Raw genomic sequence first — 24,813 nt, 5'->3', positions numbered from 1 at the left:
TATAACAGCCAGTGATGCCCAAGTGGAAATGGGAAACGATTACCATGGACTTCATAACCAAATTACCTAAAACAACGGACGGATTGGATACTATCTGGGAGATTGTCAATAGGTTAACCAAATTCACCCATTTCCTGCCAATAAAGGAATCATACAAGATATAAAGATCAACACAAATCTATGTAAAAGAGATCGTGAGACTTCATGGGGGTACCAATATCCATTATCTCTGATCGGGATAGTAGATTTACCTAATGGTTCTGGCAGTCGCTCCAGAAGGCAATGGGAACACAACTAGACATGAGCACTGCTTACCACCCTCAAACTGATGGCCAGGGTGAACGAACCATTCAAACACTTGAAGACATGCTCCAAGCCTTTGTGATTGATTTTGGCAAATCATGGGATACCCACTTGCCCCTAATTGAGTTCTCGTACAACAACAGCTATCACACGAGCATAAAGGTTGCTCCTTTTGAGGCTTTGTATGGTCGTAAATACGGATCACCCCTCTGCTAGGCTGAGGTGGGTGACACCTAGCTGGCAAAAGGGCAATCACCAAGTAGCACTCTTACAAGACCTGAGATCATCTGGGAAACGACATAGAATATAATCCAAATCAAAACACGACTCCAAGTATCGCGAGATCGACAAAAGAGTTATGCTAATAAACGATGAAAGCCTCTGAAATTCAAAATCGGAGATCGGGTGTTATTAAAGGTCTCTCCCTAGGAAGGAATGATCCGTTTTGGGAAATGGGAAAAACTAAATCCGCGATACATCAGGTCGTTCGAGATTCTTGCCCGAATTGGTCCGGTGGCATATAAGCTGTAGCTACCTGCGGAGCTCAGCAACGTACACCCCATGTTCCACGTCTCGAATCTGAAAAAGTGTTTATCTGATGAAACGTTAGTCGTTCCCCTGGATGAGATCGAAGCAAATGAGAATCTTGTATTCGTTGAAGAGTTTGTTGAGATAATGGATTGGGAAGTGAAGCATACGAAACAGAGTCGCATTCCGATTGTGAAGGTTCGATGGAACGCTAAGCGTGGACCGGAATTCACATGACAATGCGAAGACCAAATGAATCAGAAGTACCCTCACTTATTCTCTCGTTCATAGTTCTATCTTCAAAAGAATTTCGGGACGAAATTCCCTCTAACGTGGGGATGATGTCACAACTAGCATTTTTGGCTAGGAAATTATGTATTCATGTAATCAACTCCAGTGTCACTTGTAACCTAAGTAGAAGTTTTGTGCAAATGATCATTCTAAAAAATAACTATTTGAACAAAAAATTTACTCATGAAGTTCAAAACCTAATTCAATACATCTCATATACTCAACTGTGGATTTGAAACCCTAATTTCCTAGTTTAAACCCGATCGTGTTAGAAATCATTTATTGGGCCTAATGGGCCAATAAACTCACAACCACTTTCATGAAACTATAACCTTTGGACCATGTTAGGCCTAAAAATATCCCATTTCACTTTTATAGGGCTTATTGGACCTCAATTGATCCACTTCATTATCATGGGCCTTTATGGGCTGTGAACAACTCTCTTGAACATTATTTGGCCGTAAAACCCCTTTCTTTATCACTATTGGGCCGTAAACCCTCATATGGGCCCAATGGACCGAAAAGTTTCATATTGGGCCACATAATTTCAAATATAATAAAATTATATATTGTTATCCATAGGATACATGCAGATAAGGGTATAATGGGGATTTTTCCTTATTACTGCAAAGTCAGCCTATCTAATTTAAAATCTCATCTACTCTCTCCACTAAACCCTATGTAATCAAATATGATGCTATGATCTTCTTTGGTAGCATAAAAGGTATTTGGTGGAGTTTTAAATAAAAAAGTGGGCAAAAGGAAGTATGTGGTACTCACTTTATTTTGCTATTTACATTTGCTTTTTGTTATTTGTTTTACTTTTACTAACTAGTTTCTTTTTAACTTTGCAAATCACATCTTATGGTCGACAGATATTGATTCTTCTATTTTCAAGTGGTTTTGATTTTGCTATTTCCAAGTCGCATTCTTAATTGTGTTTTTTATAGTATTTAATTTGATCTTGCTATTCCCAGTTACATTTTGATTATGCATATATGTGGATTTCCTAACTAGTCATATCCTTTTGAAAGTCCTTTCTTTTTAATTACGTGAATCTACCAACTAGTCAAATTATTTTGCAGGAACATGGATTCTGTTTTGGAAGGATGTCAAAGAAACAGAACTTATTGTTCGATGACTTATATTATGCGATCATGGTGCTCAAAGTTTACATACCACAATATAAGTCATCGAAGTTCCAACATAGTCATTAATAACAAAATTGTATAGCATCATGGTCATTAGTACCAAAATTGAAATTCTAGAATTGACCAATTTATGTTATTTTATTTTTTAATGTTATTATTATTATTATTATTATTATTATTATTATTATTATTATTATTATTATTTGTATAAAGTTCTAGACTTCGTATTTAGGTTTGGTGAAGACGGTTACTTTTAGGGATTTTATATTGATGAAACGTTGCCAATTTATAGATTTCTAAATAAATATTTATTTACGAATATAAGCACCTTGCGTATATTTGATATTCATGTATAATGATTACATTATAAGGTTGTAAGGGAGCTGAGCTACTTGGGACCGACTCGTTAAAAGTTCAACTTGAGATCGAGTTAAACGAACCAAAGCCGAGCTCGAGCTTAAATATAAGGCTCATTTATTAAACGAGCTCGAGCCGGGCTTTAATCAGTGAGCTCGCGAGCCTAAACAAGCATATATATAATATACATTATTATTTTTATATATTAAAATAAAAACATATTTGAGGAATTAGAGATTTAGGATATTAGTAAACAAGCATCTTAATGAACTTGAACCAAGCTTATGCTTATTTAGGCTCATTAGACAAAAAAAAGAGTCAATCTCGTGCCCAAGCCAAGCCCATATAATTCTTCATAAGCTCGAGCCGAGCTCTATACAAAACAACTCGAATCAAGTCGAACTCGAGCCCCTCATAACTTACACTAGCCCGAGCCGAGTCTGTCTAAGCTCATGCTCGATTCGTTTACACCCCCTAGACAAAGCAAATAGTTCATTTTAAAAAAAAAGCTTTTGTTGTTGATGATTATCAATCCCCCTCCATTTATTATGTTGATCATACCACTTCCATTCTTAAATATGTTCCACCACCACACCTATAATTGATGTTGTTGATACACTATTATCCTGACTGTCTGCCCGACCAAAGACAAACCACCATCCAAACGAAAAATATTATGATTCTTAATATTTTTCTTATCTATAAATAAAAAGTTATAATATGAATTCGAAACACAAATCTATATTTCTGACACAAACAATTTTTTGGAATAAAACAAAAAATATGATTCATCAAAATTTATACTGTTAAGTTCGCAGATGATACCATTAACCCGCAGAAAGGATAGTGTGGATTGATGGTCCATACCGCAGAATAACATAAAATTATGATAATGCTCATAATATGTAACCGTTATAATTTACAAAAGAAAAACGAATGTGCAAATGACTCTCTTTAGACTCGTTGATCATTTTCTAAAAGACCATTTTTTTTTTGTCACTAAGGGTGTAGTTTGGTATTTTAGATAATTTCTCTTTTTTTATATGTTAGCAACCAAATTTTGATTAGTAATTTTTATGTATATAAAATTTACAAGTTGAGCCAAGCCAAAAGAGTAGCAGCCAAGCCAAGGTGGTGTCCAATTGCCGTTAGTAGTCTTCCCTACAACAAACTACCTTCAAAAACTTGGCGTTCAATTCTTCTTTGGGCGCAAAAGCGCAATTGTATTCGTCAGTGTGAATGCGTGCATCACCAACGTGTCAGCCCCTCCTCTCTACCAAACCATTTTTTTTCTTCCGATTTTGAATTAGGGTTTCTCTCGATCTCGATTCAATCAAGGCCCACAGACACAGTATCGAATCCCAATCAAATCGAATCAACAACCCAGCCGTTACGGAATCATTACTCCATATTTCAAACACCGATTCTATCTCCCCCATTAAATTCATCGCTACATTCAATTCGTCAATTTCCTTCTTGCTTTTCTCGCCCTTTCAGGTGATTCTTCTTTTCATGGAATTCAAATCTTCGCTTCACTTTTTGATCAAATGCCTGCTTTCAATTTTAATCGGCTACATTCCTTCAAATCGAGTCAGTTCGTCGTTTTCTGTAGTTTTACAACTGTGTTTACTTCCGTCTATGATTTGATGTATGAGATCAAAGCTTATAAGAGCATCTGTTGTTATACTCTGTGTTTTAGTGACTGTATATGTCTGGCGTTTAATGTTAGCTAGGGTTTATTTTGTAACGATTATGTCTTCGTTTTCAGGAGAAGGGATTAAATATATCACTTTTTCTTTTGTTTGACTCTTGGATGCGAAGATGAAACCAGATATTTTGGAGGTTCAACCGCAAGAACTTACGTTCTTATGTAAGCTGATTTCTCTCTTTCCCTCTCTCTATCTGTTTTTTTTTGTCTGATTCGTTTCATTAGATGACAATTCTGCTAGAAGTGATAGTTAAGTGAAATGAAGCTCAATTTGATAAAAAGATAGTAGAGCTATGGATAATCGCGAGAAATCACACTAGTAACCTTCACAAAATAATAGACAACTTGTGATTTTCATGCATTTTTTGGATGTGTTTAGAAAGTAAAGTATACAAGCATGCACATTACTGTATATTTGTAAACATGCAACTAACTTTTTCTAATGGTATCCCATGTTTCACTCCAGTTGAACTGAAGAAACAAAGCACATGTTCTATTCAAATGATCAATAAAACCGATCACCATGTTGCTTTCAAGGTGCTGGCAGTTTTCCATGTTTCAAAATTTTCATACCTTGTTTTCCTTTTTAAACTTGAATAACAGCAGAGTTAACCATTTGGTTAACATTTTGCAGATCAAGACTACTAATCCAAAGAAATATTGTGTCAGACCAAATACTGGAGTTATTGATCCACATTCAGCATGTGAATTTTCAGGTATAAGCTTGTTTCTTGAAAGTTTTGAAACATTTTTTGGCTAAAAATTCTCCTGAATTACTTTTTGTTCAAAATGCAGTTACTATGCAAGCACCAAAGGTAGCTCCTCCAGACATGATATGCAGGGACAAATTCTTAGTTCAAAGTACATATGTCCCAGAGGGAACAAAGGAGGAAGATGTCACCTCTAACATGGTTTGTTTTTTTCTGAAAATGTTTGAAGTCCTTTTTTTTGTTAGTAATTTGACTAATTTCTTTACCTTATTTATAAATTTACACAGTTTGTTAGAGATGGTAAAGTTGTTGATGAAAAGAGGCTTAAAGTGATCCTCATATCTCCACCAGACTCACTTGAATCATCACCAATCAATGAAACATTAAAGATTGTGCAAAAAGATGAAGACAGAGAAGTGAAAGATGAAATTGTTCAAAAACATACCTCTCATTCCAAGGTAATAGTTATTGTATTCAGTAGTCGAAGAGAGAATCGAATGAATAATTAGTTTCTAACTTATGTCAGGTTGATGAGGGCATGGAAATGTCCAAAGGAGATGCTAGAAATGTAGAGGTAATAAAGAAAGAAGAACCTATGAAAAGGAAAGAAGAAGTTGTAAAAAGGAACGAAGAACCTGTGAAAAAGAAAGAAGAAGTTGTAAAAAGGAATGAAGATTATGTAATACAGAACAGAGATTTTATAAAAAGAAATGAAGAATCTGTGCAGATGAATGATATGGAAGTGCTGAGATTAGCTAAAGCTGTTGAAGAGATGAAGTCAATAGTCAAAGGACTCGAGTCAAATCTTACCGAGGTCTGTTTAAAAAAAAAACTTATATTTATTCTACTTTGATGTTTTTATATTAATCAAGTGTTGTGTTGATTTTCTCAGGCTAAAGCAACTATTTTACATTTAACAGAAGAAAAAAGATCGGCTACTCAAGAGAAACACTTCTTACAGGGAGAATTGGTAAATCCATTTTTATTATTCTTGGAACTAAATTATTTAATTTGTATGAGGTTTTTGTTATGCATTGGTATTAATCGTTTAAACTGTTGAATTTTTGTTTGCCTAAATAATATAAAAGTGACAGCATATAGTCTTGTTAGTAAATGACTGATATACCCTTGTTGATGCAGGATTTGCTGAGAAGTAAGAGACATAGGGCACAGGTGGGATTTCCATTGCTGTTTGTCTTTATGGTGGCACTTGTGAGCCTTTATTTCGGGTACCTGTTGCACCCTTAGTGCCTTTCTTTTTTCTTATGTTTATAAGCTACAGCCTACTACTACTACTACTAGTGTCTATATGCCCCCCCAACTTATCTCAATAAAGTCTCTACTACTGATAAAACTCTTGTGTCCATATAGTTTTGAGGGTCATTTTGGTCTTTTGGTATTGGTTGGTGTTCTTATAGGAGAATATATAATATGATGATATGTAGACGTGATGAGAATTAGAGACATGATCTCTTTTGTTTCTGCTTAAGTTCGTTTAGTAGTCCAAACTAATTGGAGACCGAGTAATGGTTGTTTTAATGTTTACTTGTTCTCGTTTTTGTGCTTATATGATTATATGATGTTATAAAATAAAATGTGAAATAGGATCTAATGAATGTGGGATCTTTGAAATCAATAATGGATTGTATTTTGGCTCTATTTGGGAGACTAGTTGATAACTTAGCTTATGAGTTAATATTGTTTGGTAAAAAATAGCTTATAAGCTAGATTACAATGTAAAGTGATATAAATGAATATTTAGATATATAACTTAAAGAAAAAATGGAATAGATGTATATAAAGACATTTGGAATATTTTTGGAAAAAGCTTCATGATCTTATCAAAAACTATCTCAAAATAGCTTATCAAAAGCTGGTTGATAAACTAAAATAAGTTATTTTGTGGTTTTATCAAACAATAAGTTTTGCAATATGTTGGCTTTTTTTTTTTTTTTTTTTTTTTTTTTTTTTTCATAAGGTGTTCCAATAGGGTTTTATATGACTACAAATTCCACTCCCGTTATTATGATGTGGCACCCTAAAAACGCGTGATAACAATTGGAAAACCACCCTAACCTTGTGTTATTAGATGTGGTAACGGGAGTGGGAGATAACATCTAATCAAAATATTTTTTAACATCATGTTATAATATGTAATAACATGGAAGCGTCTTCACTTTATGTTATAACATGGGAGCACACTTGTTCACACACAGTAAATAGTCTAAGATGTGCACAATTCCGTTTGGTTTTTCATTTATAAAAAAACAACTACTTTTGTTTTTATATTTTGTTCTTTTTTTTATTTTTTATTTTCTTTTATTTTTTTTTATTATAAATTATTTTAAGTAAACTGCAACGGTAATCTACTTTTGTTTTTATATTTTGTTCTGTTTTAAAAAAAAAAATCATTTTTAAGTAAACTGCAATGGTAATTCGATGGTTTGCACTTTTGTTTGGATCAAGTTTCTAAGACTTTAGTTATATATATATATATATATATATATATATATATATATATATATATATATATATATATATATATATATATATATATATATATATATATATATATATATAGGGTAAAGTGAATATACCTAACAACCTTATATAAGCTTAGGTACCTAATCTCATTAAACTACGTTATTTTGCATTAAATTTTCATTGCAATCATCCAAGGTTCTTAAACTTCATCCCTAAACTTGATTTACTTCAAAAAAAATTGGAAATTCACCATTATATTTCTCCTACATCATTTCATTTGTAGCGGTAGTATTTGAAGCCCATCAGATGGTATTCAGTAGAAAGACGTGATGTAAAAGAAAGATATTGGTGAAAGTCTAAAGATTTTAGAAGTAAGAAAGTTATGGGGTTGAAGTTTAAGAACTTTAGGTTATTACAATGTAAACATGATACAAGCCAATATAGTATTATGGAGTTAGGTACCTAAGCTTATATAAGGTTGTTATGGTTTAATCTGGTTATGGTCGATGTCCAAGTAAAATGACTAATATACTTTTTGCATATTTTATTCATGATTTTTTTTCATTAAATTTAATTTTTTTATTATTAAAAAATTTTAGTTGATGAGTTCGAGACTCTTGGCAGCATTTTGCTACGTTCTATCTATTTTTTTGTTCTTTTTTAATTGTTTTTTTAACCTGAATATAAAGTTTTATCAATTTTCTCCACAATGAATACAAAAAACTAACACCAATTCTTCCTACTCTCAAAACCATCAACATTGATCTTACTTCTCAAGTTCTATCATTGAAAAATATTTTCGTCAAACTCTTAATTTGATTTCGATAGGGAAGTCCTAGATTACAGTTTGGACCTTGATAGAAGAGAAGAATTTTGCTCGTGCATGGGTCGATGTATCGGAGGACCATTTTGGTCGTTAACGATCACAATGGGTTTCAGGAAAGTTACTACACGTTTCTATTGTATTGCAAAATCAAGATTTCTCTTTTCATTGTCATCATTCCCTTTTCTTTGGTGGTGCAATGTTTTCCAGTTGTTTCATTCGTAACCCTCAGAAAGTTTGTTCGAATATACTGACTAGATCTTGGTTTCGAGTTCTCATTTTAACATGCTACATTCGATGGTGTCGTGTCTTGTTATTTCATGGAATTCACAGTCTCTTGGTGGGTATTTCTCAGTTCATTTGTTTGCTGTTTGTTGCTTGTTATCTACTATTTAGTTAAATCGTTTCGATTTCTTAATCTTTTTCATGTTGAAGTTTTTGAATTGATCTGGCTTGTTCGGTGGCTGGTATTTGTTGTAGGGATATATGGGTTAATTTGGTTGTGTGATATTGTTGCTTGATATTGATATTCAGTGTTCACTTGTGATGTTATGATTTGCTTTTTCTCCTCATCTCCTTTCATTTTTCCTGACGCTACCTCTTCTTGCTTTAAGAACATATGTACCCTTTCTATTAGTTCCTTTCGTGACTTCGGTTTTTTGTTGACTAGTTTCTTAAATAGGGCTCGTTTAGATGCGTTGAGCGTGACCTTATTGAACCTATGTATGTAATGAGCCAATTTTTTTACAAAAATATGAGGAATTATCAGAGTTTTCTATATAATTTGTGGACTTGTAAAACTTCAAAAACATTTTTACATCCTAGGCTATTTCGGGCTTACAATAAAATCATAATTTAAAACAAGGGTATACTAAAAAAAAATACAATCTACTTCTAGTCCAATTCTTGTGCTCCTATCTCCTCTTGTATAACGGCTATTACCTGAACATAAAAAACATGAAAAATCTATAACATCAAACCTCAGGTCTAGTGAGTTAGATCATACTATGTTTTGATGGTTTTTACTATGTTCTCTACTTTCTTTCTTTTTATAATTTAACATTTTACTCTTTTTTTTTTCTACTCTTTCTATTATCTCATCTTCCCAGACTCTCCTCTTTTGTACTCCTCTTTCCACACACTTCTCTATTCTCGTCTCGTCTCTTCTCATCTCATCTACTCTATTCTAACTTTTTCTCATACTTTTGCTATATCTCATCTCATCTCTCTACTCTTGCTCTATCTCATCTCATGCCTTCTCATATTTTCTCTTTGCTCATCCCATACTCTATCTACACCTCTTTTCAAGCTCATCTCATCTTTATCTTCGCGTCTTCTCAGGATCATAGTCTATCTTTATCTTGTCTCACGCTCTTCTCTTACTTTTTTTTTCTCTTACTCTATATTCATCACATCTCATCTTTTCTTCTCATTAGCCACTTGTGACAACCGTCAAATTCTGGTCAATTCAAAATCAAATAAAGTCAACAAGTCAAACCGGTCAGCTCAACTGACCCTTGTGTACTTGGACTTACGTTCAGTATTTACTAAACAACCCACTATTCTAATAAGAGAACATAAATCGAAAAGTACGTACAACTAGATCTCTTTAACCTAAAAACTGTAGTACGTGGCGAGCCAAACCGATAAAACAATGATGCATACTCAACGGGAGTGTGTAAGATCCTTAAACAAGGCTTAACAGGGTTTACGAACCATGCATTACGGTGCCGGACACTCACAACTGTCCCACACGGAACCTCTCTCAATTGTTTTCACTCTATCTCTCTCTATGTCAAATCTCTCCCTAATCTCTCCAAGTATGTGAAATCTCCCTCTAATATCTCTCTGTATTAGAAATCTCTCCAAGAATGTCAAACCTCTCCCAAATCCCTCTAAGCATGTGAAATTTCTCTCAAATATCTCTCTGTATGAGAAATCTCTCCAAGAATGTCTAATCTCTCCTAAATCTCTCCAAGTATGTGAAATCTCTCTCAAAATATCTCTCTGTATGAGAAATCTCTCCAAGAATGTCAAATCTCTCCCAAATCTCTCCAAGTATGTGAAACCTCTCTCAAATATCTCCTTGTATGAGAAATCTCTCCAAGAATGTCAAATCTCTCCCAAATCTCTCCAAGTATGAGAAATCTCTCCCAAATCTCTCTCAAAAGTTTCTCTTAACTTTTTGGAATCATTCGGGTCATTCCGACCCTTAACCAGGTCAAAAACGGCTCAAAACGGGGCGAAAACGAGAAAAATAGGCTTTAGGAACCGAAACCAAGAGAGAAGCTTCTTAGGACCCGAAGGTCCTCTTAGGGACTGAGAGCAAGAGGAACCGAACCCTCCTGAGGCCGAACCGAAACCTCCTGAGCCGAACCGAAACCTCCTGAGGCCGAACCGAAACCTCCTGAGCCGAACCGAAACCTCCTGATGCCGAACCGAAACCTCCTGAGCCGAACCGAAACCTCCTGATGCCGAACCGAAAGTACTGTTCATCTAACCGAACCGAAGGTACTGTTCATCTAACCGAACCGAAGGTACTGTTCACTACTGTTCACTACAGTCCGTTCGGTTCTGACATTCTCGCCTCTTATCCCGAACCGAACCCCAATGACCCTTCAGACCGAACCCTCGCCCATCGCTCTCGCGTCCGACTCGCCCTTCGTTTCCCTCTGTTCGTTTCCGACTCCAACCACAGCGTGGACCGAGCCTCGGCCTAGGGACCGAACCTCGGCCTAGGACCGAGAGGTCTCGCTGAGAACTCTTTTCTTCCCGGTTTTCGCATAGTTTTGCATTTAAGGCCCGTTTTTAATTATTTTAACGCGGGATTTTCACCCAAAATCATATTTTAACATAATAAACCCCAAATATTCACAATTTAATCATATTTTCATAAAAATCTTTATTTAAATAATAAAAGCAAGTGGGTAAAGTACAAAGAGGTGGAGTGTTGACTTTGATTTACCTTATAACACAAGCAACCACTTCCACACCCACTCCATGACCAGCCACCCCCCCCCCCCCCCCCACCTTACCTAGGTCACATCAATGTCTCATCCACTCAATTATCCCTCTTTCCCACGTTTTTGAGTGCTGATTATTCATCATCTCTCCTCACTTCTCTCATTTGCTCTCATTTCACAAGAAGATCAAACTCTTTCCTCTCTCACTTTCTCTCTCTAGAAATTCGAGATTCAAGGGCTGATCTTGAGTTTTTCCTCCACATTTGGTAAGCATAATCCATTCTCTTTATGATTATCTCATTTATTTCCACTCGAATCATGGATATCTTAGACGAACTCTCTCATAATTGTGTTAGATCTTCGAATCTTCAAGTGTTCTTGGGTTGAACACTTATCTTCTTCAACACTTACCTACTGAAATCACTCAAGGTGAGTTCATACCCCTACATTTTCATGTTTTCTCAAGTTTTCAGGGGGGGAATACAAGTTAAAACAATAAGAACATAACTAAATTTTTCTAACAGCCTTCATCAGAAAAGTTCAACTCCATTCACGGACTGTTTTGGGCATCTTAAACATTTTTGTTTTCAAAACTGTACAAGGTGCAAATAGTTCAAGTTTTTAGCTTTAAAATGGCTACTTGCACATCTCCATACGATTTTTCTACAATTTATGGTAATTTTTACAAAACTGCCTATCATTTCAAACAACAATCCGGACCAGTCTGTGATTATGGACTTTTTCACCCAAGTTAGAGGTCATTATAAATTGTGATAAAAATTATGAGCAAACTAGACACATTTTGTGAACTCTCAGAATTTACGGATCTAGTTTTCGACTTCGTATGATTTTTCTATGATTTTTCCAAAACAGGGCAGAATTGCTAAATTTTGCCAACAGCATGTAAATATCATAACACTTTGTATTATGTTGAGCAAAGTGTATAATCATAAGTTTTAGTATTTGAATGTGTTTCCTTGTTAGTTTATCATTATGAACTGAAACTAAGACATTCATATTAAATATTATTCATTCATTTTGGAACACGTATTATTTAACTATAAAAAGTATAGTTTGAATAAATTCATAACACTAATACATTCCCATAAAAGAGTCCATTCGTATTACATACGTTTTAGATAAACTATAATAGGTATAGTTTATGATACATCACTCAACGCACTAGTACAAGAAGGGTACATTCATACAAGAAATATTTATATTCACACACATTTCACGTAAACTTGTTAACCTATATTGTGAGACTCTCTCTCTCTCTCCCCGTACGTCCGAGTGCGGGATATAATTCCTGGTAGTTATAATCAGAATCTCCTTGAGGGAGAACGTGATACTTGTATATAGATCTATATTGGGTTTGACACCCCACACCTTGCTGCTAGCTACAGTTGGACCTGCAGGTCTACGGGTGACAAATGTCATTTTATTTTTCGCGACACTGAGAACGTCGTGGCAGGTTCACATAGTCTTAGTATGATTATAGCGACTCACATAGGGATATAACAATCCATAAGTTTACGGGATTTTATTTTTAAAACCTAAATGAGTCTTATGTCGATTTAAAATCACCTTTTTATCTCTATGAGTAGAGATATTAGTGTACACTTTTGGTTTTAGTAGTTACGACTACACATCGTTTAAAACCACATTTATACTTTTAAGTATGGTCAATACTTGTTATTACTCGGTCCTCTAATTTAGGACTACATATATATTATGTATTAACAAACTATTTTTCATCTAGAACTGTTAGACTTCAACTATAATCGCTGAGCGTACATGTTTGAGTCCTATAAGAATTTTGTCTCGATTGGTTTAGAATTAGTGATGCCTGCCTCATCTCCTGTTCCTTGTTTGGTTGTGGACCTAGGGCAGACCCACTATATTCAACGTTTTATCTAATTTAAATCTTATATAACTTATATACACTGGACGATTATAGAGGAACTCTACGGGTCATTCTAGGGTTCATTAATGCATCATGTAGGAATATTTCTATTCACACTTAACTAAGAAAATATTGGATTTTCTGGGAATCAAACTATATCGATTTTACAAGGAAAAACGGTTTCTACTTCAAACAAAACTCTTATGAACTCACCAACCTTTGTGTTGACACTTTTTAAAACTACTTGTATTCTCAGGAAATCAGTGAAACAGGAAAACATCATCGCTTTGAGGATGGGACGTTAAACCGTCCACAATTTATTTTGTCATCATAATGTAATTGCTTTTGAAACATGTAAACATATACTTTGGTGTAACTTTTGCAATTATATATATGGTGGTTGTTTTTACTTTGAGCACTATTATACACGTTGTTGTGATACTGTACATGAGGTCCTCCACCCCCAGACGTTTCCGCCATCCTTGGTTTGGGGGTGTGACAGATTGGTATCAGAGCATTGTTTATAGTGAGCTAAGTATATCGAACCACATAAGATATACAAACTATAAATGCATTGGGACTAAGGTCTCTGATTTTAAGATTTCAAAACCACTATACCTTTAAGAATAAATAACTTTTGGTTAAAAGTATACATGCATGCATACATACTAAGGTCAGCATCATTTTAGGACAAAACAAAAGTAATGATTGTTGGATATCACAGGTAAGCCTGGGGATGTATGGACAGTCTTGGGAGTGGCATAGCCTGATCAACTATGCTGGTCCGAGGAGTGATTAGCATATGCCCAAGAATGGTTGTGATGTGGCAACAAGTCTAAAAACTTACCAACACTACCAAAATGAAATACCATAGGGGTATTTTGGCATTATTAAAAATTACATATGTGAGAACTAAATAGATCTTTATCAATAGGTCAATAGTTGCTTAGTGGATACATTAAAATTTTATGTATCCAGGATGTCATAGACTTAGAATCTGTGGATCTTTGCTCTACTTCCTGTTCTCGTTGGATTGGGGATTTAGAGTTAGGTTCGTTTATTCGAAGGTCTACCCTGTCCCGAATACATATAATTAGTATGCACTAAACAATTTGTTGAAGTACCTGATAAAGATCATCATATAATTAGCCAATTAGTACTTTTGCTTAGTTATTTCTTATATCCCCATTTCTCGCAAAGATATCATGGCTGGATTTCCATCCACACGAAGACCCGTACTACCCTAACCACGACAATACCAAATGGCTCGGAGAGGAGCCAGAGAATGATTTCCCAACCCCTGGAAATGGTCACCAAACTGAAGGCTATGCTGATGGTTCTGACTCCAACTCTGAAGTGGAGAACTTAACCCCGATGACTCTTGTTCCCAATCCTAAACCTTGTTCAACTTTTCAAGGCCCGACGCCTCCTTGGGTAGAGTGCTTGGAAACCTGGAGCGAAGAACAAGACCAACATATGTCGTTTAATAGAGAACGAAGTTTCTACAACATAAACGAAGGAAGCTCAGCAGATAGGATTTTTTCCAATCCTGGTCCATAGAGTTGCCCGAAATGAGATTCAGGGTATAACAACTCTCTATAGTATCGCAGAGGTTGATAGAAATGCAAGAATACATACGATCCGCACCAATCGCCTTGAGCACACTCGTGAAAAATCTAAGAGGACCACAAAACCTACTAACTCGTGAAGTTCATTCATATGGACTTCCTTTATGAAATATATATAAGAAATTCTTAAATCAAAGAATAATGCAGGAAAAATCTAATTCTATAACAACTGACTTGTCTGTACTAGTAGAAACTTACCATCTGATCAATTTTCTTTTTGCAAACTCGTGACAGAACGATGCCACCAAGGAAAAGACCCAGACCTTCGGGCAGCACAGCGCCACCACCTCCGACGCCACCTCCCCAGTTTGATCCCGAAATGTTCCAAGCTGCAGTAACAGCAGCCGTGGTAGCTGCAATGTCACAAATTGGCACAAATAGCAATGGTGGTGCTGGATCTGGAGCCACAAACCCTAACCACGGGGATAGTGCAGGACGCACAAGGGAATGCACTTACAAGGACTTCACAAATGGCAAACCCGATTCCTTCGATGGAAGTGGGGGTGTCCTCGCACTAATTCAATGGTTCGAGAGGACCGAAGCAATCTTTGAGATTTGTGCTTGCCCCGAAGCGAGAAAAGTCAAGTACGCGACATTCACCTTCATCGGAAGAGCTCTCACTTGGTGGAACGGCAAAGTTAAATCGCTTACGCTTGCAGTGGCTAACTCGTTAAGTTGGGAGGACTTAAAGAAGATGATGCTGAAGGAATATTGCCCAAGAGGTGAAGTGCAAAAGCTGGAGCAAGAACTATGGAATCTCAGAATGGCAGGCTCCGACCTTACAACTTACACCAACCGATTTTGTGATCTAGCACTCCTTTGTCCCGCTATGGTCACCCCGGAAGATAAAAAGTTGGAGCGTTACCTCTGGGGATTGTCCCCCGAAATTCAAGATAGCGTGCTCGCCTCAAGACCAACTACCTTCGACAGCGCCAAGGATTTAGCACAACAACTCATTGACCATCATGCCCACCATGACACTATGACAACCACCCTTACCCAAGCAAGAGGAGGGAACAACGAAAGAAAGTTTTGGGACAACAAGAAGGACCAATCAACCCAAGGCCTCGCTAAGAAGCAACAGATCCTTGCTGTTCATGCTGCCACAACCCTCACCACGCCAACTCCCATGAAACCATACGCTGGAACACTTCCAAAATGCAACAAGTGTAACTTCCATCACACTGGGGCTTGCCGAAAGTTGCATTGCAAAAACTGCGACAGAGAGGGGCACACTGCTCGTTTCTGTAAGGCACCAGCACGACCCATCAACCAGGTACCTGGCTCTGGAGTAAGCCCAACCTGTTACGAGTGTGGAGAAACGGGACACTTTAAAAGGGAATGCCCAGGGACAAGAGATGCTGGTGGTGGTGGGAGGGTGCTTACAATCACCGAGGGAGAAACCACTCCGAAACTGCCCGCAAATATCAGTACGTGTTTCTAACATCGACATTTAAATCCCGAATTTCTTTATATGCTAAATCTAGCATCGATTTAAAGCATACATAGTAGTAATCATGTGGCATCGGGCAAGTTATTCCTCACCATAATCAAATTGATGTACTACGAAAAGTTATCCCCATCTTTCCCTCTAAATTCCTGGATCCCCATTCGAAGTGCAAATTTCGGGACGAAATTCCCTTTAACGGGGGGATGATGTGACAACCGTCAAATTCTGGTCAATTCAAAGTCAAATAAAGTCAACAAGTCAAACCGGTCAGCTCAACTGACCCTTGTGTACTTGGACTTACGTTCAGTATTTACTAAACAACCCACTATTCTAATAAGAGAACATAAATCGAAAAGTACGTACAACTAGATCTCTTTAACCTAAAAACTGTAGTACGTGGCGAGCCAAACCGATAAAACAATGATGCATACTCAACGGGAGTGTGTAAGATCCTTAAACAAGGCTTAACAGGGTTTACGAACCATGCATTACGGTGCCGGACACTCACAACTGTCCCACACGGAACCTCTCTCAATTGTTTTCACTCTATCTCTCTCTATGTCAAATCTCTCCCTAATCTCTCCAAGTATGTGAAATCTCCCTCTAATATCTCTCTGTATTAGAAATCTCTCCAAGAATGTCAAACCTCTCCCAAATCCCTCTAAGCATGTGAAATTTCTCTCAAATATCTCTCTGTATGAGAAATCTCTCCAAGAATGTCTAATCTCTCCTAAATCTCTCCAAGTATGTGAAATCTCTCTCAAAATATCTCTCTGTATGAGAAATCTCTCCAAGAATGTCAAATCTCTCCCAAATCTCTCCAAGTATGTGAAACCTCTCTCAAATATCTCCTTGTATGAGAAATCTCTCCAAGAATGTCAAATCTCTCCCAAATCTCTCCAAGTATGAGAAATCTCTCCCAAATCTCTCTCAAAAGTTTCTCTTAACTTTTTGGAATCATTCGGGTCATTCCGACCCTTAACCAGGTCAAAAACGGCTCAAAACGGGGCGAAAACGAGAAAAATAGGCTTTAGGAACCGAAACCAAGAGAGAAGCTTCTTAGGACCCGAAGGTCCTCTTAGGGACTGAGAGCAAGAGGAACCGAACCCTCCTGAGGCCGAACCGAAACCTCCTGAGCCGAACCGAAACCTCCTGAGGCCGAACCGAAACCTCCTGAGCCCGAACCGAAACCTCCTGAGCCGAACCGAAACCTCCTGATGCCGAACCGAAACCTCCTGAGCCGAACCGAAACCTCCTGATGCCGAACCGAAAGTACTGTTCATCTAACCGAACCGAAGGTACTGTTCACTACTGTTCACTACAGTCCGTTCGGTTCTGACATTCTCGCCTCTTATCCCGAACCGAACCCCAATGACCCTTCAGACCGAACCCTCGCCCATCGCTCTCGCGTCCGACTCATATTAAATATTATTCATTCATTTTGGACTGAATGTGTTTCCTTGTTAGTTTATCATTATGAACTGAAACTAAGACATTCATATTAAATATTATTCATTCATTTTGGAACACGTATTATTTAACTATAAAAAGTATAGTTTGAATAAATTCATAACACTAATACATTCCCATAAAAGAGTGCATTCGTATTACATACATTTTAGATAAACTATAATAGGTATAGTTTATGATATATCACTCAACGCACTAGTACAAGAAGGGTACATTCATACAAGAAATATTTATATTCACACACATTTCACGTAAACTTGTTAACCTATATTGTGAGACTCTCTCTCTCTCTCCCCGTACGTCCGAGTGCGGGATATAATTCCTGGTAGTTATAATCAGAATCTCCTTGAGGGAGAACGTGATACTTGTATATAGATCTATATTGGGTTTGACACCCCACACCTTGCTGCTAGCTACAGTTGGACCTGCAGGTCTACGGGTGACAAATGTCATTTTATTTTTCGCGACACTGAGAACGTCGTGGCAGGTTCACATAGTCTTAGTATGATTATAGCGACTCACATAGGGATATAACAATCCATAAGTTTACGGGATTTTATTTTTAAAACCTAAATGAGTCTTATGTCGATTTAAAATCACCTTTTTATCTTTATGAGTACAGATATTACTGTACACTTTTGGTTTTGGTAGTTACGACTACACATCGTTTAAAACCACATTTATACTTTTAAATATGGTCAATACTTGTTATTACTCGGTCCTCTAATTTAGGACTACATATATATATATAATGTATTAATAAACTATTTTTCATCTAGAACTGTTAGACTTCAACTATAATCGCTGAGCGTACATGTTTGAGTCCTATAAGAATTTTGTCTCGATTGGTTTAGAATTAGTGATGCCTGCCTCATCTCCTGTTCCTTGTTTGGTTGTGGACCTAGGGCAGACCCACTATATTCAACGTTTTATCTAATTTAAATCTTATATAACTTATATACACTGGACGATTATAGAGGAACTCTACGGGTCATTCTAGGGTTCATTAATGCATCATGTAGGAATATTTCTATTCACACTTAACTAAGAAAATATTGGATTTTCTGGGAATCAAACTATATCGATTTTACAAGGAAAAACGGTTTCTACTTCAAACAAAACTCTTATGAACTCACCAACCTTTGTGTTGACACTTTTTAAAACTACTTGTATTCTCAGGAAATCAGTGAAACAGGAAAACATCATCGCTTTGAGGATGGGACGTTAAACCGTCCACAATTTATTTTGTCATCATAATGTAATTGCTTTTGAAACATGTAAACATATACTTTGGTGTAACTTTTGCAATTATATATATGGTGGTTGTTTTTACTTTGAGCACTATTATACACGTTGTTGTGATACTGTACATGAGGTCCTCCACCCCCAGACGTTTCCGCCATCCTTGGTTTGGGGGTGTGACACCACTCTAATTTTTTTCCTTTACCGTTTCCATACTCCACCTCTCTATTCTCCACTTCTCATCCTCCATGGATCTTTTACCCCGGATCCCCTACAAATTATATCTAGGTTCTCTAAAGCACTCTCTTACATTGTTACACTCATGGAACCCTTCCTTTATCTTCTCTAACCACACCAAATCTCATTCCCGCATGAATCATCTATCTACATTCCCCAAAGGAAGCATAATCTCATTCCCTAAAGAATCATACTCTTAGTTCTATAGGAATCATACTCTTATTTCTATAGGAATCATACTCTTATTCTCATAGGAATCATACCTCATTCCCAAAGGAATCATCCTCTTATTCCCGAAGGAATCTCTACCTCATTCCCGAAGGAATAGTCTTTCTACCATTCTCATAATATTTCATATTTGTTACAAGGATATTCTATATTTTCATTTCATTCGAGAAATATTCTTCTACCCATCTAGTACTTAACTCATTAAGTACTTGATCTATGTCTCCATCTAATGAAATATAGGTATTCTACATAATAGCCTTAATATCTAACATACATAATTTCTCATTCACATGATTATAATACATAGAATCATAATTTATGTTCATCCAACACCTCTTAGGTATTTAACATAATACCCTTCTCATCTAACCATACATACATATTCATTTATAGCATTATCATACATATAATCTTACTTTTTCTTTATCTATAACTTGTAGGTATTTAACAAAATACCATTAGTATCTAACATACATACATATATACTCTCTCTCATCTAATATCTTACGGGTATTTAACACAATATCATTTAGCATTTAAACATGCATACTTAACCATCCATAAGGTTATATTTCTTATAACCGTACACTATCTCCATCTAATAACTTGTGGGCATTTAACATAATGCCATTGCATCTAAGCATACATGTGTGTGTGTATATATATATATATATATATATATATATATATATATATATATATATATATATATATATACGCACACACACACACACACACACCCACACACCCATACAAAAGATTATAAAGCATATACTCATCATCTTGTGAGACGGTGAGAGTTATAACTCACCTTGTTTTAGTGAAGACTAACTACCTTTTTTGCTTTCAATATTCCATTCATGCATCTTGATGCATCTTCTTTGCTCAAGGCTAATTCATACAACATAATCAAGCTCCTTAGAACTTCTCTTGGCATATTAAGAGCTTAATCTCTTTCTATCTAAAATGGCCACTCAATTACAGGTCTTCTCTTTGATCACCAATCATCATATTCCAATCTTCAACAGTCTTAATTATGGATTAGCACCAAATTCACATTTTTCCTAAGTAACTAAGATTGGGAATTTATAAAACATTTAGTTACTTGTATTTCATTATACTTATTAATGAAAGCTTGTGTCCTATCCTACCCGTTAGGCTAACGACCCTCTACTGGTCAAGAGTGCGGTGGGTGAGAGTGGATACCCATTCAATCGCCATTTTATAGGCAATTTCCTTAAACACCCCTTATAGTCCATCTTCGTGAATGAGACCTATTAACTGTAAGACTGACTTTTAACTTATTCATATATAATATATTAGACTTTCAATTTTATATAATATAAGGGTGTAGTTTACACATTTAAGATACTAAGTGGTTTAATATATTAATAAATTTAGCCTTTTAATTTAATTAAACTTAAACCATGTCATTATGGATTTATTAATTCTATCTTTTAATTAAACACTTAATTAATTTAATAAAACCATAAGGGTGTGATTTGAACTATTCAAAAGGTCAATGTTCTAAATTTAAGATTTAAAAATTAAGGCTATTTAGTTAAACTTTAAATTACAAAACCAAGAGGTGCACATTTGAACATTTTCAAATTACTAAGGTTTTAGAATTTAATATTTCATAATTAAGACTTTTCAAATTCCAAAACTTGAAGAAAAATTTTGAAACCTTTCAAAAATCTCTTGGATCAATTTGATAACTATTAAGTTAATCATATAATTAACTTTATCACAAAATTGACTTAATCTAATTTCATATAGCAAGATAATTCAAATCAAATTCTGCAAATAATTAGTTTTTTCACAAAATCAAGTAATTATCCTAAAATTTGACAATCATTATTCAATTGGATGAGGACAATCATTACCTTATCAGAAAAATCAAATTTTATCAATCAAAACAGTTTATGGTAATGATCCTAATCCAAAACTGGCCAAAAACTCGAAAAAACTGCAAACGGATGATCTAACTCATCGAGCCGGGTAATGGACTTGTAGAATTGTCTCAACTCGGGAACAACTCGTCGAGTTCCTTCATGGGAATCGTCGAGTTCAGCAATTAGTGGCCAAAAATGAAAATTTTACAGCTTTGAAAATAACACAATTACATCAATATAACAGAAAACCCACATGAAAAGTTTAAGGCCACTTAAGTCCTATTGACAGGCAGGGAATGTTGGGTGTCATTTTTCGGAGGAAGTTGGCTGTTTACTTGGTTCTTCAATCACTTCCCGAGTCGTATGGTCAGTTTGTTAAAGACTACTATATGACAGATGACAACGTGACCCTTATTGATCTTACGTATTTGCTTATTGCTGCTGAATCAACAATGATTTGGCACACTCGTCAAGCAAAGTTGAATGAAAGTTATGCATCCCAAATTTCCATGGACCCTAACAATAGCAAAGGTGATAGTCCAGAAATAGTTTCTTCTCCTAAGGGAGAGAAATCAGTCATGGTCGAAAAGTTTGATCATAAGAGAAAGGCCGAGTCTAAGATAATCCCATGTACCATTCCAAAAGATTCTGTTTGTTTATATTGTCAAGAGAAGGGGCATTGGATGCGAAGCTATCGTATCTACCTGAAGGATCGCAAGGATGGTAAAGTCAAAATGTATGACTTTGCTTCAGGTAACTCCACTATCTAACTCTATTAAGTTCCTATTTATAGAATCTTAATGCATGATGTGATATGATTTCATTTTGATGTTTTGTAGAATCAAAGAAGAGAAACGAAGCTTAAAGGAAGAGTCTGGTCGCGAAGAGATGGATTTCGATCGCATGGTTCGATGATCAGATTTTTGAGCTACTGGTTGAGAGTTATGATAGGTTGCTTAGGAATATTTAGTAATATAGTTTTCATTTGTAATTGCGTTGTAAGGACAAGTTTTTCCGCATTTTTATAAATAAAGAAAAATTTTGATTTTGTCTAATTTTATGATATTCTTGCAATGACATTTGTGAAAATTGGTGTTTATATTTCTATTAATAGCAGTATTGAATATGGATTTGATTCTTAGTTATATTGTTTGTGGTAATGTCATAATCTACCAAATAAGGAAAGATTCTCAACACCCAAGAAACTTGGAATCATGCAACTTGTATTGTGTGATGAATGAGAATTTTCATCTTTGGAAAAATTAAGACCAATTCCTTGTTCACATATGTATGTGAGCCAAGTAAAGGACTAGAAGGATTAAGTGCACATTGATGTGTACTGGTCAGATGCACCACAAAAGTGATAAAGACTAATGGTCATGATTTACCAATGGTTCAGAAAATATGGTTATGGTTACAAGTTAAAGTGTAATTCTAATACCTTGAAAAGTTTCAAAGTATAAGTAGAATGAATAAGAAGAATCAATTAGGCAGAAAGATGAAAGTTTCCCCAATTTAAAAGGAAAGGAGAGTACTTTAGTATCATGTTCTATGATCACCTAATGATTATGAAATCATGTCACAATTTATCCGCCAAGGACACCTTACACATTTGTATGACTAAGGAGAGGAATCAGGAATTGTTGAAATGGTTAAAATCAAACGGATGAGTCATACTTCGTTCCAAAATCAGTTCCTAGAATTATACTCTAGTTACTCTAAGTTATACCTCGAGTAACATGTTTTTAAGAAGGGTTATAACACTCATGAAATATGGAGTAGACATGCTTCTTACTCTTTCATATTTGAAATTGGTAGTTGTGATGTTTTGGCTAAAACAAAGACCAACTAAGACCAATTAAATGAAGTGTTGTCTTGATAAGAACCCACACTAACTCTTGAATATTGCTTTGTCAAGAAATGTTTCTTAACAAGAGAATCTTATATGCCAAGAGGTCAGTGAGAGTCTTAATGATGTTGAATAGTTTCAAGAACTAATCAAGAATAAAACCTATTGTTTATTGCTAGCACACGACTTGAGGTTTGTAACCTATCATGTTGACAAATTCTTATTTCTATGCCATTCCAGTTAAGTTGACTATGGATGTGAGTTATATGAGTTCTCATTTGATTGCTTAAGGCAAAGCACCTTGATCAGCGAGAGTACATTGATCAGTGTAGGTGAGCTGATCAATAACTTGGAAGCAATGGTAGGCCCTTAAGCTGCTAGATGGTAAGAAATTAAGATTAAGAATGTTTAGTCCATATGAGTTTGGATTTGTCATAAACCTTGTCTTATGATAATGGTTGGAAATGACAAATTCACATGGATAGGAACACATACACCATAAACACCATAAAATCTAAGTGGAAAAGGTTTATCTCTGCTTCATAAATGTAACAATATATTTATTTAATAAATAAATAGATAAAATTGATGAACGAATAGTCCCCCTAAATCCATATTATTTAGTGGAGTGTTGGTTTTGCGGAGCCGAATGTTATAATTTGGATTATTCGGGGGTTAAAATGTAATTTTAGGACTTGTTTTGCAAAGGATTTTAGAAGTCAGGGGGTGTTTGGTATTATTTGGACTTAATATGTAAGGATTTATGGAAGAAGGGGCTGATTGGTAACATTTTGGACTTGATTTGGAAAGGTTTTCAGATGGCGGGGTTTCAATGGTAAATTAGGGATTTGTTTTGAAAGGAATAATACAAGGAGGGACCATAGTTGTTATTATGGGAATGAGTTTGGATGGCGTCAGCTATATAAGCCAAAGAAACCCTAACCCTAACTAAACCTTCACAGTTGTCACCCTCCTTATACCTCCTTCACTTCTGGTAGCCGCCACCACCATTGGAACCCTCCTCAGCCACCGATTGCATCACCGAATCCGACCATCGTGCCTCTTCCTACTGCCCGGGAGATCCTTTGGCAACCAAAGTCGGGGTGAGGAACGCCAAAAGGAGGGCTGTGGAACCTTTTTAACTGCCGACATCTACTTAACTGCCGCCTCCTTACCTGTTGAAGCTGTAGCATCATCGTCAACCATCGAGTTGGATACCCTTGTCGCTGTCGGAGGACCACCAGGCGTTGTCGTTGTCGTCATTTTGCTGCTGGTAAAGGAGTTGAATTGCAATCCCGACGTGGGTCAGTTGAGGTGGTCGGAGCTTTATGGTTCGTGGGTATTGCTATCGTTCACAACCGTGTTATCTCCTCCTCGTCTGTGAAGCCGAGGAAACAAGACCACGGTGAGCCACCGCCGTGCCGCTGTTGCTGCCTCCAGACGCCACCGTGAGGTGGGTGATCACGTTTATTTCCAAGAAAAAGCGTGCATAGGGTGTGTGTTTCTATTATGAGTGTGTATGTGTTTTGTTTGACTAGAAAACCAAGAAGCCACCACCACCATCTTGAGGAGGTGGTTGTTACCATGTGC

At 36.1% G+C, this 24,813-nt stretch overlaps 1 protein-coding gene across 1 annotated transcript; it reads left to right on the top strand.

Moving 5' to 3' along the window:
- Nucleotides 1–3,987: 3,987 nt before the first annotated feature.
- On the top strand, nucleotides 3,988–6,514 carry LOC144998499 (vesicle-associated protein 1-1-like). The gene is made up of 9 exons (XM_078958246.1): nucleotides 3,988–4,127; nucleotides 4,399–4,500; nucleotides 4,805–4,875; nucleotides 4,973–5,054; nucleotides 5,134–5,249; nucleotides 5,336–5,506; nucleotides 5,575–5,862; nucleotides 5,941–6,018; nucleotides 6,189–6,514. The coding sequence occupies exons 2-9, from the start codon at nucleotides 4,452–4,454 to the stop codon at nucleotides 6,294–6,296; spliced, it is 963 nt and encodes a 320-aa protein (XP_078814372.1). The 5' UTR covers nucleotides 3,988–4,127; nucleotides 4,399–4,451; the 3' UTR covers nucleotides 6,297–6,514.
- The last annotated feature ends 18,299 nt before the right edge of the window (nucleotides 6,515–24,813 follow it).

Source organism: Lactuca saligna, chromosome 5 (assembly GCF_052625555.1).
Source record: "Lactuca saligna cultivar CGN05327 chromosome 5, ASM5262555v1, whole genome shotgun sequence".
Classification (NCBI taxonomy): Eukaryota; Viridiplantae; Streptophyta; class Magnoliopsida; order Asterales; family Asteraceae; genus Lactuca; species Lactuca saligna.
Note: the sequence above shows the minus strand (reverse complement) of the source record. Positions and strands in the feature narration are given on the sequence as shown.